Source organism: Salvelinus fontinalis, unplaced genomic scaffold, assembly GCF_029448725.1.
Source record: "Salvelinus fontinalis isolate EN_2023a unplaced genomic scaffold, ASM2944872v1 scaffold_1531, whole genome shotgun sequence".
NCBI lineage: Eukaryota > Metazoa > Chordata > Actinopteri > Salmoniformes > Salmonidae > Salvelinus > Salvelinus fontinalis.
Window position 1 is genome coordinate 23,504 of NW_026601740.1, and position 13,217 is coordinate 36,720.

Below are 13,217 nucleotides of genomic sequence, written 5' to 3' on the forward strand. Positions count from 1 at the left end.
CCTCCTGCAGCAAAGTACTCCCACAACATGCGTTCACCCCCGTGCTTCACGGTTGGGATGGTGTTCTTCAGCTTGAAAACGTCCTCCTTTTTCCTCCAAACATAACACTGGTCAATATGGCCAAACAGTTCTATTTTTGTTTCATCAGACCAGAGGACATTTCTCCAAAAAGTACAATCTTTGTCCCCATGTGCAGTTGCAAACCATAGTCTGGCTTTTTTATGGCAGTTTTGGAGTAGTGGCTTCTTCCTTGCTGAGCGGCCTTTCAGGTTATGTCGATATAGGATTCGTTTTACTGTGGATATAGATACTTTTGTACCCGTTTCCTCCAGCATCTTCACAAGGTCCTCTGTTGTTCTGGGATTGATTTGCACTTTTCGCAACAAAGTACATTCATCTCTAGGAGACAAAACACAGCTCCTTCCTGAGTGGTATGACAGCTCCGTGGTCCAATGGTTTTTATACTTGCGTATTATTGTTTGTACAGATGAACGTGGTCCTTTCAGGTTTGGAAATTTCTCCCAAGGATGAACCAGACTTGCAAAGGTCTAAAATTATTTTTCTGAGGTCTTGGCTGATTTCTTTTGATTTTCCCATGATTTCAAGCAAAGAAGCACTGAGTTTGAAGGCAGGCTTTGAAATACAGCCACAGGTACACCTGCAATTGACTCAAATGATGTCAATTAGCCTATCAGAAGCTTCTAAAGCCATGACATCATTCTCTGGAATTTTCCAAGCTGTTTAAAGGCACAGTCAACTTAGTGTATGTAAACTTTTGACCCACTGGAATTGTGATACAGTGAAATAATCTGTCTGTAAACAATTGTTAGAAAAATCACTTGTCATGCAGAAAGTAGATGTCTAACCGATTTGCCAAAACTATAGTTTGTTAACAAGACATTTGTGGAGTGGTTGAAAAACAAGTTTTAATTGCTCCAACCAAAGTTTATGTAAACTTCCGACTTCAACTGTATGTCTAGCCTGCAACATCGAATCAACTTTTGGATTCTAATAGATTTGCTACTGTTCTGTATGCAATGTGATGGATGACAGATTCACTCCCATCACTGAAAATATCTATCTATTCATACGTTTCTGCACACAAACAATTGACTAACACTAAGAACAGGAGTCTGTTGCAACTACCAAATACTACCGATATTTACAAATAATATAGTACGGAACCAAAGTTAGCATGAGAGCTAAAAAGTAGACGGTATCTAGACCTACATTGAAATGTCATATACAGTAAACACAGTTGGAGAACATTCGTTTTTTTTATTCACAACAGCCAACGTGCATTCAATGCTGCAGCTACATGTTGTGAAAAAGGTTTCCCAACACCAGCTTTCAGTCAACAGGCACAAATAAACCATTGTGTTATTGTACTCAAACTGCCCACCGAAAAAAATACAGCACTTTTAAAAAGGTGTTGACAGTGATATTTCTTAAATCATTCTACTAAAGTCTTGTGAAAAACAAACACGAGGGGCTTGAAGTAAACTGAGATGTCCCTTAGAGTGCTGATGTCTTCTAGAAAGCAGTATCTCTCCTTCTCTGGGAAATGCAGTGTCAGATCACAAACATCTCTGTGCTGCTGTGTAGCTCAGCCCATCCACACTGGATGGTTTGGTTTATATTCTGACACATTGGAACAGTTGATTGAGATTCTCCTTACTATCTTTCAGTGCTGTCCATTGTCACATGTCAGTCAGAATCATGTGAGTTTGCTGACGATGGCTTGATTGAGGGAGTTGAGTTGTTTAGTCCATTTGTCTAAGGCAGTGTAGCGCGCCCCTCCTCTCTTCTGGTAGTCTAGCTCCAACAGCTGGTTGACCTGGTCGATACGGCCTTGGATGGTGCTACAGGGAGGAAACCACAGAGAACAATGGTTCAATAAATACAACACAAGAATGGACATTGGCATCCTAGCAACATGACTAAACATTCTTTCCATCTTGGTCAGGATTTTTTTTTGAAATTGATCAAATATGGTAAACAATATTGCATAAAACAATGTATCTTTATATAAAAATGGGATCAACAACATCAATATTTGCATCCGATTATGGTTCAAATGACACAAATCACTGTGGATAGCATTAGTTGGAGTCATTGTTGAACTTCTTTCACTGTTTGGTTTCTGTCCAGCACCTGAACCACTGATGTGTGTACTCTCTCTCAACCAATTATCACATCTACACTAAGCTGTCTGGTGAACACATTCCACCACCTCCACATTTCACTACATACAGTACATATTCTGTTGAGCTCTGTGACAACGGTGGGAATGCAGTGTCAAATGTCAATCTGTTCCAGTTGACTGGCTGTAGATGTGATCTGGCTGAGGGTAGTAAACAATACACAGCAGTCTGCTACAGTAGCGTGGGAAATAATAAAGACATGATAGATAAGATACCCGCAAACTGTTGATTTCGCCCAAAGTTTTATTTGCCCAATGTTTTGATCAAAAGGTCTTCATCCAACTGACAAGGACCTTTGGATCAAAACATTGCACAATAAAACTGCGGGAGCAATCAACAGTTTGCAGGTATCTTTCTTTCATAAGTTTACTTTTTGTAGCCTGCAAGTTACTGGATGTGTGTGCGTACACTACTTCTAAACCAAATAATGAAACCAGTAATAAATGACAGATCTGCAATAAACTAAGCAGGGAAGAATAACACCACAAACAGAGACAGAGGAGAGAGAGACAGAGACAGAGCGAGACAGAGACAGAGATGCTGGCCTCCTGCATTCCTTAAGGTGCAGGGTGGAAACTATGAGGAACTGAGAAATGAGGAATTCAAATGATCCCCGTACAGGAAACATGCTCTGCTTCGTCTTGCGATGCCTCTGTGTCAGCCAGGTACACTATACACTGAGTATACTAGGGCTGTCCCAACAAAAAAAATAGTTTGTGTATTTTTATTTTTCCCATATATAGACACACCCTATTGTTTGAATAAAATCAACTATATGTTGGCTACTGCGCATGTCTGATGCTTTAAGCACTGCAATTAAAAATAAAGACACAAATTACCAAAGAGGGAGCCAGAGATCAATATAGCCTAACCAGAGAGGCAAAAACCTGTTCCCAACCAGACCCTCCTCTTCCCGCTGCTGCTGGCCTTTGCAGCTTCTGCCGTTAGGCTCCTGAAGTAGCCGGTAATAGGCTACACCTACGGGCATCAACCTTTTCCATTTGGATTGGCAAGTTATTTCTACTGACCTGCGTGCCAGTTATAATTTTCATATGCACATTTTTGTAGAACAGTTTAATTTAATTTATAATAAAGTCTTCATATCTCAAAATCAATGTCATGTGGTCAATAAGAATTCTACCTAATGAAAAAAGTAACTTCTATTGCCAATAGGTAAAAATAACCTACATAATGCCAATAAATAAAAACACTGTAGCCCGCAGGTAGAAAAAATCCCGATAAAAATAAATATCCTATAAATCACATAAGTAATCAGGTATGCCCTTTATGACGTTTCCACCCGATCAGGGTATTACATTTTTTCCCTCTTTCATGCCGAGTGGTTATCGAAAGAGAGCTGGAAATATTTTTTAAATAGGCTACGTTGAGGAACTATTTTCATTCTCAATGGATATAAAAACAGACTTTCTTTACTTGCTGTTGAAGGCGAAGAAAACATTTCTTTGAGAAGCTCCACAGTGATGGGGAGTTAAGACAGAAATACTATCCGATCCCCAAATTGGCACATTTGTGCACCTACATTTGCGCGCAGGCCAGGTGCCCTAGACCTACTTCTGTGTGTCCCCTTACTCAAGATTGACAGGAGCGCCCCAAACAAAAGAAAATGAAGACAACTCGTAAATTGAATGGAAAATGTTTCTCACAAGTGTAGCATAGGTTGTGCACTCTGCTAACAATGTGTCCACTCCTACAATGACAACGGTAAGACTGGAATAATAATATAGTGAACGCATTAACATAAATGACAGTAACCAAACAATGTAGATAAGAAATGTTGGTCATTTATGTTAAATGTACAACTGGTGATACTGGTGTACCATCCCGCGGCCTGCAATGGATTAGTCCACTCAGACAGGTGTGAATCAGACAGGTGTCTCGTGTGCCATCATTTAAAAAAATATATTTGCCACTGCTCGACTGAAAAAGAATCTTGGTCGACCAACAGCCTATTGACCAAACAATCGACTAAATGGGGTAAGCCCTAGAGCATACAAAACATTAGGAACACCTTCCTAATATAGAGTTGCACCCTTTGCCCTTCAGAACAGCCTCAATTCATCAGGGAATGGACTCTACAAGGTGTCGAAAGGGGATGCTGGCCCATGTTGAATCCAATGTTTCCTTCCCACAGTTAGGTCAAGTAGGCTGGATGTCCTTTGAGTGGTAGACCATTACTGATACACACGGGAAACTGTTGAGCGTGAAAAACCCAGCAGCGTTCCATGTCTCAAGGCTTTAAAATTCTTCTTTAACCCATCTCTTCCCCTTCATCTACACTGACTGAAGTGGATTTAACAAGTGAAATAAGGGATCATAGCTTTCACCTGGATTCACCTGGTCAGTCTGTCAATGGAAGAGCACTCGGTGTAGTATATAAGAGGTATTCAGCCTCTCACAGAAATACAGAAGAGTCTAGAGAAAACATACAAGTCTTCCATGGAGTGAATGTCTGTTTGATGCAAAAAACTTTTCCTAACAGTGTATTCTACACTCCTAAATAGTAGTTTGGGCCACACATCAGATGCATGTCTAGGACAAACTTACTTGTCCAATATGCACTGCACCAACAAACTCTCCACGTCACAAACATCTATGTTCAGCTCCTGAGACAGAGAAGACAGAGCACAGGGCGTTACACTTTGATCAATCCAAACAGCAACATCAGTGACCTAATAAATACATGATCTACTCAGCAAAGTTCCTTATCAGATACATTATCAATACACACAGTGAAGTCAATGATTAACTCTAGCCTGGTCTCAGATCTGTTTGTGCTTTCCTACCAACTCTTATTGTAAAAATCATCATGCCAATGCCCATAGGAATTGGCAAAAAAGCACACAAACAGATCTGGGACCAGGCTAGTTAGTCCAGATGCCAGTGCTGTCCTCAGACTTACCTTAGAGATGAATGGGATGTGTATTCTAGTGTAAGGCTTGATGAGCGCGATAAGGACCTGGGTCCTGATGTTCCGCAGCAGCTCTAGAAAATAAGACAACACAGCACTGATCAGTCTCTTCAGACCTCACCCCCGTCCACCAGGACACACTCACCCCCGTCCACCAGGACACACTCACCCCCGTCCACCAGGACACACTCACCCCCGTCCACCAGGACACACTCACCCCCGTCCACCAGGACACACTCACCCCCGTCCACCAGGACACACTCACCCCCGTCCACCAGGACACACTCACCCCCGTCCACCAGGACACACTCACCCCCGTCCACACATCTCAATATGCAGATACTGGTACAGTCTGTCTCAAGTTTGTTGAAACATCGCCTTCAATGCAATACTTCCATGTCTCGTTCATCAACAAATGTGAGAAAGCCCACACACATACACATACAAACAAACACCACTCACCCTCTATATGTTCTCTGATGAAGGGGTCATCCATGATACTACTATGGTTGGTCTTCAGTATCTTCTCAAACTCTGTGATGTCATTATTCTGATAGGAGCTGAGAGTAGACACACAACAGAAGAACAGTCACTGGGTTAGAATAATGACATTACAATCCATAAAATAATGACATACAGTTGAAGTCGGAAGTTTACATTCACCTTAGCCAAATACATTTATTCTCAGTTTCACAATTCCTGACATTTAATCAGAGTAAAAATTCCCTGTCTTAGGTCAGTTAGGATCACCACTTTATTTTAAGAATGTGAAATGTCAGAATAATAGTAGAGAGAATGATTTATTTCAGCTTTTATTTCTTTCATCACATTCCCAGTGGGTCAGAAATGTACATACACTCATTCAGTATTTGGTAGCATTGCCTTTAAAATTGTTTAACTTGGGTCAAACGTTTTGGGTAGCCTACAACAAGCTTCCCACAATAAGTTGGGTGAATTTTGGCCTATTCCTCCTGACAGAGCTGGTGTAACTGAGTCAGGTTTGTAGGCCTCCTTGCTCGCACACGCTTTTTTAGTTCTGCCCACACATTTTCTACAGGATTGAGGTCAGGGCTTTGTGATGGCCAATACCTTGACTTTGTTGTCCTTAAGCCATTTTGCCACAACTTTAGAAGTATGCTTGGGGTCATTGTCCATTTGGAAGACCCATTTACGACCAAGCTGTAACTTCCTGACTGCTGTCTTGAGCTGTTGCTTCAATATATCCACACAATTGTCCTTCCTCATTATGCCATCTATTTTGTGAAGTGCACCAGTCCCTCCTGCAGCAAAGCACCCCCACAATCCTGATGCTGCCACCCCCGTGCTTCACGGTTGGGATGGTGTCTTTGGCTTGCAAGCCTCTCCCTTTTCCTCCAAACATAACGATGGTCATTATGGCCAAACAGTTCTATTTTTGTTTCATCAGACCAGAGGACATTTCTCCAAAAAGTATGATTTTTGGCCCCATGTGCAGTTGCAAACCGTAGTCTGGCTTTTTTATGGCTGTTTTGGAGCAGTGGCTTCTTCCTTACTGAGCAGCCTTTCAGGTTATGTCGATATAGGACTTGTTTTACTGTGGATATAGATACTTTTGTACCTGTTTCCTCCAGCATCTTCACAAGGTCCTTTGATGTTGTTCTGGGATTGATTTTCACACCAAAGTACGTTCATCTCCAGGAGACAAAATGCGTCTCCTTCCTGAGCGGTATGACGGCTGCGTGGTCCAGTGGTGTTAAGGGAGGAGACCAGAGCTAAAGAGCAAATGGCTTTCAAATGGGCTTTTTAGGGTCGATGCCATTCAATCCAGCATCCGCTGTGTCAACGAATGTGGAGCCCGTGAACGGTAGGGCATTCATGCTTCTCACACTGTTCAGAGCAGAGGTACCAGAAACCCCTCCCCCAACTCGCCTGTCAACCAGTCATCGTCTGGGAATCAAACACGAGCTCATGTAGGCCTCAGCCTTGTTTTACATTTTGAGAAAGGTGTCAGAGCCACAGCCTAGGAGCGCTTCCATTTCCTTCTGCAATTGCATCACAATCACAGAGCAGACCCTCTGTGTCGTGGATCCCAGACTGACGATCACAGAGCAGACCCTCTGTGTCGTGGATCCCAGACTGACCATCACAATCCCAGAGCAGACCCTCTGTGTCGTGGATCCCAGACAGACCATCACAATCCCAGAGCAGACCCTCTGTGTCGTGGATCCCAGACTGACCATCACAATCCCAGAGCCGACCCTCTGTGTCGTGGATCCCAGACTGACCATCACAATCCCAGAGCAGACCCTCTGTGTCGTGGATCCCAGACTGACCATCACAATCCCAGAGCAGACCCTCTGTGTCGTGGATCCCAGACTGACCATCACAATCCCAGAGCAGACCCTCTGTGTCGTGGATCCCAGACTGACCATCACAATCCCAGAGCAGACCCTCTGTGTCGTGGATCCCAGACTGACCATCACAATCACAGAGCAGACCCTCTGTGTCGTGGATCCCAGACTGACCATCACAATCACAGAGCAGACCCTCTGTGTCGTGGATCCCAGACTGACCATCACAATCCCAGAGCAGACCCTCTGTGTCGTGGATCCCAGACTGACCATCACAATCCCAGAGCAGACCCTCTGTGTCGTGGATCCCAGACTGACCATCACAATCCCAGAGCAGACCCTCTGTGTCGTGGATCCCAGACTGACCATAAATTAGGTTGAAGAGACGCCTCAGGCAAACCCGTGGTTAAAGGGTATCTTCACTATGTTACACCTCTATCAACCACTTATATGTGATGTAAAACAATAACAGCTTGGGTCGACTGACAACTCAGGACAAATAAGTGGAAATAGGTTGTAAATAGTGACGTTATCGTATAACTGATGCCATGGCTTTCTACCCTAAAATATCAGCAACACTACCATGGATGACAAGAAGCTCACACGTGTTCTTACCTTACTAGATTTGTCATGGCCAAGATCTCTGGGTCGTTTTTATAGGGTTTGGCCTGTCACAGAAAAACACAACAACAACAGCCACTGTAATACAACACTTTATCAAGCAGTGTTTGCTGCAGGGGATTTGAGTTTGATTAATGTAATGTTGCCTCCAACAACATAGAGGTACGGGATGCATCCACCACGTGTATTTCTCCATAATGATAATGTTAGGAATTGCTCTAACGGGATAAATAACATTTAACTGGACTTAACTAAACTGAATGAGTGTACCTCCTGTGAGTCGAAAGGGTTGATTCCAGACTTCATGAGCATGTTGGCCAGCACCAGGTACTTCAGACAGGTGGTTCTCCTGGGGCTGCCTGACTCATCGTAGTTCTTAAACGCCTCAAAGAAGTCTGTGTGGGCCTTCTCAAACTCCCCCTCTCTCAGGTGCATCTTACCCCCACACTCTGGGGAAGGGGACAAAACAGGAACAGGCCTGTTAGTACATCACATAAACACACGCAGTGACCGACACATCGTTTTACCATCTTTTACAATATTATCAATTTTTTCCACAATAGTGACAAATATCCCCGAGTCTTCCTACAGGTCACTTTACAAGCCGTAACCATATAATTACTATTCTAAGGGGGATTCTTTTTCTATGGTCAATGTATTTATTCAATGTAAACCACTGTGTGTGTGGCTCCAATGCAATACATGTAAAAGATAATAATGTTGACAGCTATGCTGCCTTCAGGGTTTCATGTGTCTACGGTGGTAACACACCCCTGATGACTCCCATAATGAGTGGGTGAGGGATAGCAGACTTGATGTGCAGGGACTGTTCATACAGGGCCTTCAGCTTCTTGTTGTTCTTCTGGGATGTGTACATCTGGATCTCCAGAGCATAGATCTCCAGGAGCTGGGTGCCTTTCTTTAGGTCGTCCTCCCCGTCATCTGTCTAGAGAGACATAGATATACAACATTACAGATCACACACACATAAAAGACCATAGATCCCCAATATCCTTTGTCTGCACTGCACATAGATATAGAACTTAACAGATCACATATACACATAACAGACCACAGATCTTCAACATTGTATGTCTGCAGTGCACATAGATATACCACATAATAGATCAGATATACACATAACAGACCATATATCTGCAACATCATCTGTCTCCAGTGCACATAGATATACAGCATAACAGATCATACCAGTATACAACAACAACAAAAATACTGCTAGCAGACATATTGGGAACTTAGCTACTCAGATGGCTGTGTAAACCCCATCAGACAAAACGCTGTCTCAGACTACCACCTGCCTTACTGTACCTGACAGGACTGGTGCAGCTGTCTGAGGATCTTCTGTAACTTCCCAAATTCGTCCCTCTCCAGGTACAGCTTGCCCAGCTGAGAGACAACAAGAGGACTTTAGTTAAAACAGGTTGAGAGACAACAAGAGAACGACAGTTAAAACAGGTTGACAACCAGAGGACTACAGTTAAAACAGGTTGACAACCAGAGGACTACAGTTAAAACAGGTTGACAACCAGAGGACTACAGTTAAAACAGGCTGAGAGACAACAAGAGAACGACAGTTAAAACAGGTTGATAACCAGAGGACTTTAGTTAAAACAGGTTGAGAGACAACGAGAGGACTACAGTTAAAACAGGTTGACAACCAGAGGACTACAGTTAAAACAGGTTGAGAGACAACAAGAGAACGACAGTTAAAACAGGTTGACAACCAGAGGACTACAGTTAAAACAGGTTGACAACCAGAGGACTACAGTTAAAACAGGCTGAGAGACAACCAGAGGACTACAGTTAAAACAGGTTGACAACCAGAGGACTACAGTTAAAACAGGTTGAGAGACAACAAGAGAACGACAGTTAAAACAGGTTGATAACCAGAGGACTTTAGTTAAAACAGGTTGAGAGACAACCAGTGGACTACAGTTAAAACAGGTTGACAACCAGAGGACTACAGTTAAAACAGGTTGACAACCAGAGGACTACAGTTAAAACAGGCTGAGAGAGAACAAGAGAACAACAGTTAAAACAGGTTGACAACCAGAGGACTACAGTTAAAACAGGTTGACAACCAGAGGACTACAGTTAAAACAGGTTGACAACCAGAGAACAACAGTTAAAACAGGTTGACAACCAGAGGACTTTAGTTAAAACAGGTTGAGAGACAACCAGAGGACTACAGTTAAAACAGGTTGAGAGACAACCAGAGGACTACAGTTAAAACAGGTTGAGAGACAACCAGAGGACTACAGTTAAAACAGGCTGAGAGACAACCAGAGGACTACAGTTAAAACAGGTTGAGAGACAACCAGAGGACTACAGTTAAAACAGGTTGAGAGACAACCAGAGGACTACAGTTAAAACAGGCTGAGAGAGAACAAGAGAACAACAGTTAAAACAGGTTGAGAGACAACAACAACTTCTATGTTTGTGCTATCACTAAATAAGGATGTTAGGGTGTTGTTTGGGAAACAATTTAACACAAACAGATCTCGCTACCAGTCTAGGGCATTGCAGAGGTAGAAACTCCCAAACACAGAGGTCTGACAAACTGCCAGATCAGATATTGTCCTACCCATAGAAATAAACAGAAACATTGTGTACTACATGCATGTCCCAATTCTCACTTGTTCACTTCACTTTACTGATTTGAGAGGAAATTACTAGTCCCTGCCTCCACCAATCCACTGCTTTTAGATTTTTGTGGGAAGTAGTGACCGAGTGCACACTTTAGGAAAAAGCTGATATTATTTGGACACACCCTACCTTTGTGTTGGTTTTGAACCAGAGTCTGTCGTTCTTGGCATCCTTCAGAGCGTCCAGCGTCGTTTCATAAAACTCCTGCAGCAGGTCCATCTGTGACACATAAAACAACCAACCACAGCCCACATTAACACCTCAATCATCTAGAACATGAACCTCAGCCCACATTAACACCTCAGTCATCTAGAACATGAACCTCAGCCTACATTAACACCTCAGTCATCTAGAACATGAACCTCAGCCTACATTAACACCTCAGTCATCTAGAACATGAACCTTGGCCTACATTTAACACCTCAGTCATCTAGAACATGAACCTCAGCCCACATTAACACCTCAGTCATACAGAACATGAACCTCAGCCCACATTTACACCTCAGTCATCTAGAACATGAACCTCAGCCTACATTTAACACCTCAGTCATGTAGAACATGGAACCACTGCCACCACTTCATTCATACCAATAGGACTGACAGAGTCAGTAACTTAATCGGCCATATAAGACAAAAGTTGAAAGAAATTGATATTGATAAAAAGTTATTTTTTAAATGGAATAACAAACACTTGAGATTTGAGCCAAAATAAAGATCTGAGCTTTGAGGCCAAAAACCCATTGTTCTGGTTCCAGGTATTGCGTCTATACCTGTTTGGAGGTGGAGATGTAGTCTAGGATGGAGTTGATGGACTTCTCTGAGTAGTTTCTGGTCACAGCGCTCCTGATGTACGTCAACAGCTGCTTGTACCGAGACATCATCTCTGGGAAGTTGGTCTGTAGGACACACACAGGAGACAGAAGACAGGGCATTGAGTTAAGTTGTAGTGGGAATGACAGTATGTCATAAAGAAAAACTCAAAAGCACTAATCATACAGACTCAGAGATGGAGAGTAGACATTTTGCAACAACACCACAGCGCATTTCATTTCTTACTAGCTTGAAGTTGATTTTGATCATCTGTTTTAGGGCTTTGAACCCCCATTCTCCCTTCTCTCCCTCCAGCTCCAATACCTGCCAATAGAGAGTATACATTAGCATCATACACTCATCAATCTGTGAGTGGAGCGAGTGAGTAGCCAGTACCCACCTTCTGAAAGCTGTTGAGAGCTGCTGTGGGGTCATCTTCCTTCAGTGCTTTGGAGTTGTAGTACTGGTTCTCCAAGTCGACATTTGGCTCTGAGTTACTGTCCTCGGAATATTCCTGCGTTGAGACATAAACTCAGGACATAAGTTAGCTGGCTATGAGTTAATACAACAAAGCTTGATAACGTGACAGATGTTATGATTGGGCTAACGGCTTGCCATAGTTGTTTACTAATGAGTCTAAGTAGCTAGCTAGCTGTTTTATCTAACCAGCAACGGCGTAGTTATCTACACTTAGCTAGCTAGCTAAACGGTTGTATGTTTGTGGCTAGCTATGGTAACATAACATGCTATAATAAATTGACTAGTATAGCTAACTCAGTATACTATAGCAAATTCAGTTTCCCCCATGTCAAGCAGCCGAGTTTAGCTAGCACTAGCAGCAACTTTGCAAGCTATCATCGCCTTTATGCTAACGTTAGCTGAACAAGCTAGCTATCTAGGTAGTTTAGCTACCTAACTAGCTAACTCCCCTGCTCCGACCTAGCTAATGAAAATATACTAGCTAAGGAAACAGCTCTGATTAGACATCAATAAACAAGGAAATAGAAACGTATTATGTAAACTTACGCTTACCAGATCATAATCTTCTTCATCGTCGCACATGAAATCATCTTCCATGTCAGACATCTTGACTGGTATTCGGAAACAACAAACAAATCGCAGCTCTACAGCGCCACCAAACACTACGCCGGTTTCAGTGTAGTACTGCATTATTCTTTCTGGTATTGTAGTTCGCTTTTCTACCCGAAGCTTGCGCTGTCACATCACATTTAGATAACATTGGTCCAGCTACAATTCAAACATAAGAAGTATAGATCTGTAACATTTCTAGTCTTTTCAATGAATTCAATTTGACTCACGGATAACTATCTTACCTTATCATCATAGAAATAGCCATAAAAAACTTGCATCACAAATCAAAGGGACAAGCACGAGGAACATGTATTTATGAAGCCTTACTCCTGCCTTACCTCCCTAGTCTTACCTCATTTGCACACACTGTATATAGATTTTTTTCCTATTGTGTTTTGACTGTACATTTGTTTATTCCATGTGTAACTCTGTGTTGTTGTTTGTGTCGCACTGCTTTGCTTTATCTTGGCCAGGTCGCAGATGTAAATGAGATCTTGGCCTACCTGGTTAAATAAAGGTGAAATCAAATATTTAAAAAGTTTACAGGATATATCAGGGACTCGT

At 42.5% G+C, this 13,217-nt stretch overlaps 1 protein-coding gene across 4 annotated transcripts; it reads right to left on the reverse strand.

The window, feature by feature from the left end:
* Positions 1–1,258: 1,258 nt before the first annotated feature.
* Positions 1,259–12,746, reverse strand: LOC129849553 (COP9 signalosome complex subunit 2-like). 4 transcript variants are annotated; one of them, XM_055916381.1, is made up of 13 exons: positions 12,594–12,746; positions 11,962–12,075; positions 11,808–11,885; positions 11,520–11,647; positions 10,881–10,977; positions 9,414–9,491; positions 8,856–9,030; positions 8,355–8,533; positions 8,079–8,131; positions 5,596–5,693; positions 5,125–5,207; positions 4,770–4,828; positions 1,259–1,862 (listed from the first exon to the last, which is right to left on the reverse strand). In XM_055916381.1, the coding sequence occupies exons 1-13, from the start codon at positions 12,729–12,731 to the stop codon at positions 1,718–1,720; spliced, it is 1,425 nt and encodes a 474-aa protein (XP_055772356.1). In that variant the 5' UTR covers positions 12,732–12,746; the 3' UTR covers positions 1,259–1,717. The 4 variants fall into 4 exon arrangements, with proteins under 4 accessions (XP_055772356.1, XP_055772358.1, XP_055772357.1 ...); XM_055916383.1 differs by having other exon boundaries at positions 10,881–10,970; positions 11,522–11,647; positions 12,594–12,702; XM_055916382.1 differs by having other exon boundaries at positions 10,881–10,970; positions 11,522–11,647; positions 12,588–12,696.
* Between the last annotated feature and the right edge of the window lie 471 nt (positions 12,747–13,217).

Excerpts from the sequence above, each read along its gene's own strand:
- LOC129849553 (XM_055916381.1), bottom strand. The coding sequence starts at position 12,731 with ATGCAGTACTACACTGAAACCGGCGTAGTGTTTGGTGGCGCTGTAGAG. Across the intron at positions 11,648-11,807 it reads TCAAAATCAACTTCAAGCTA|ACCAACTTCCCAGAGATGAT; the intron begins GTAAGAAATGAA and ends TGTGTCCTACAG. Across the intron at positions 9,031-9,413 it reads AGCTGCACCAGTCCTGTCAG|ACAGATGACGGGGAGGACGA; the intron begins GTACAGTAAGGC and ends ATGTCTCTCTAG.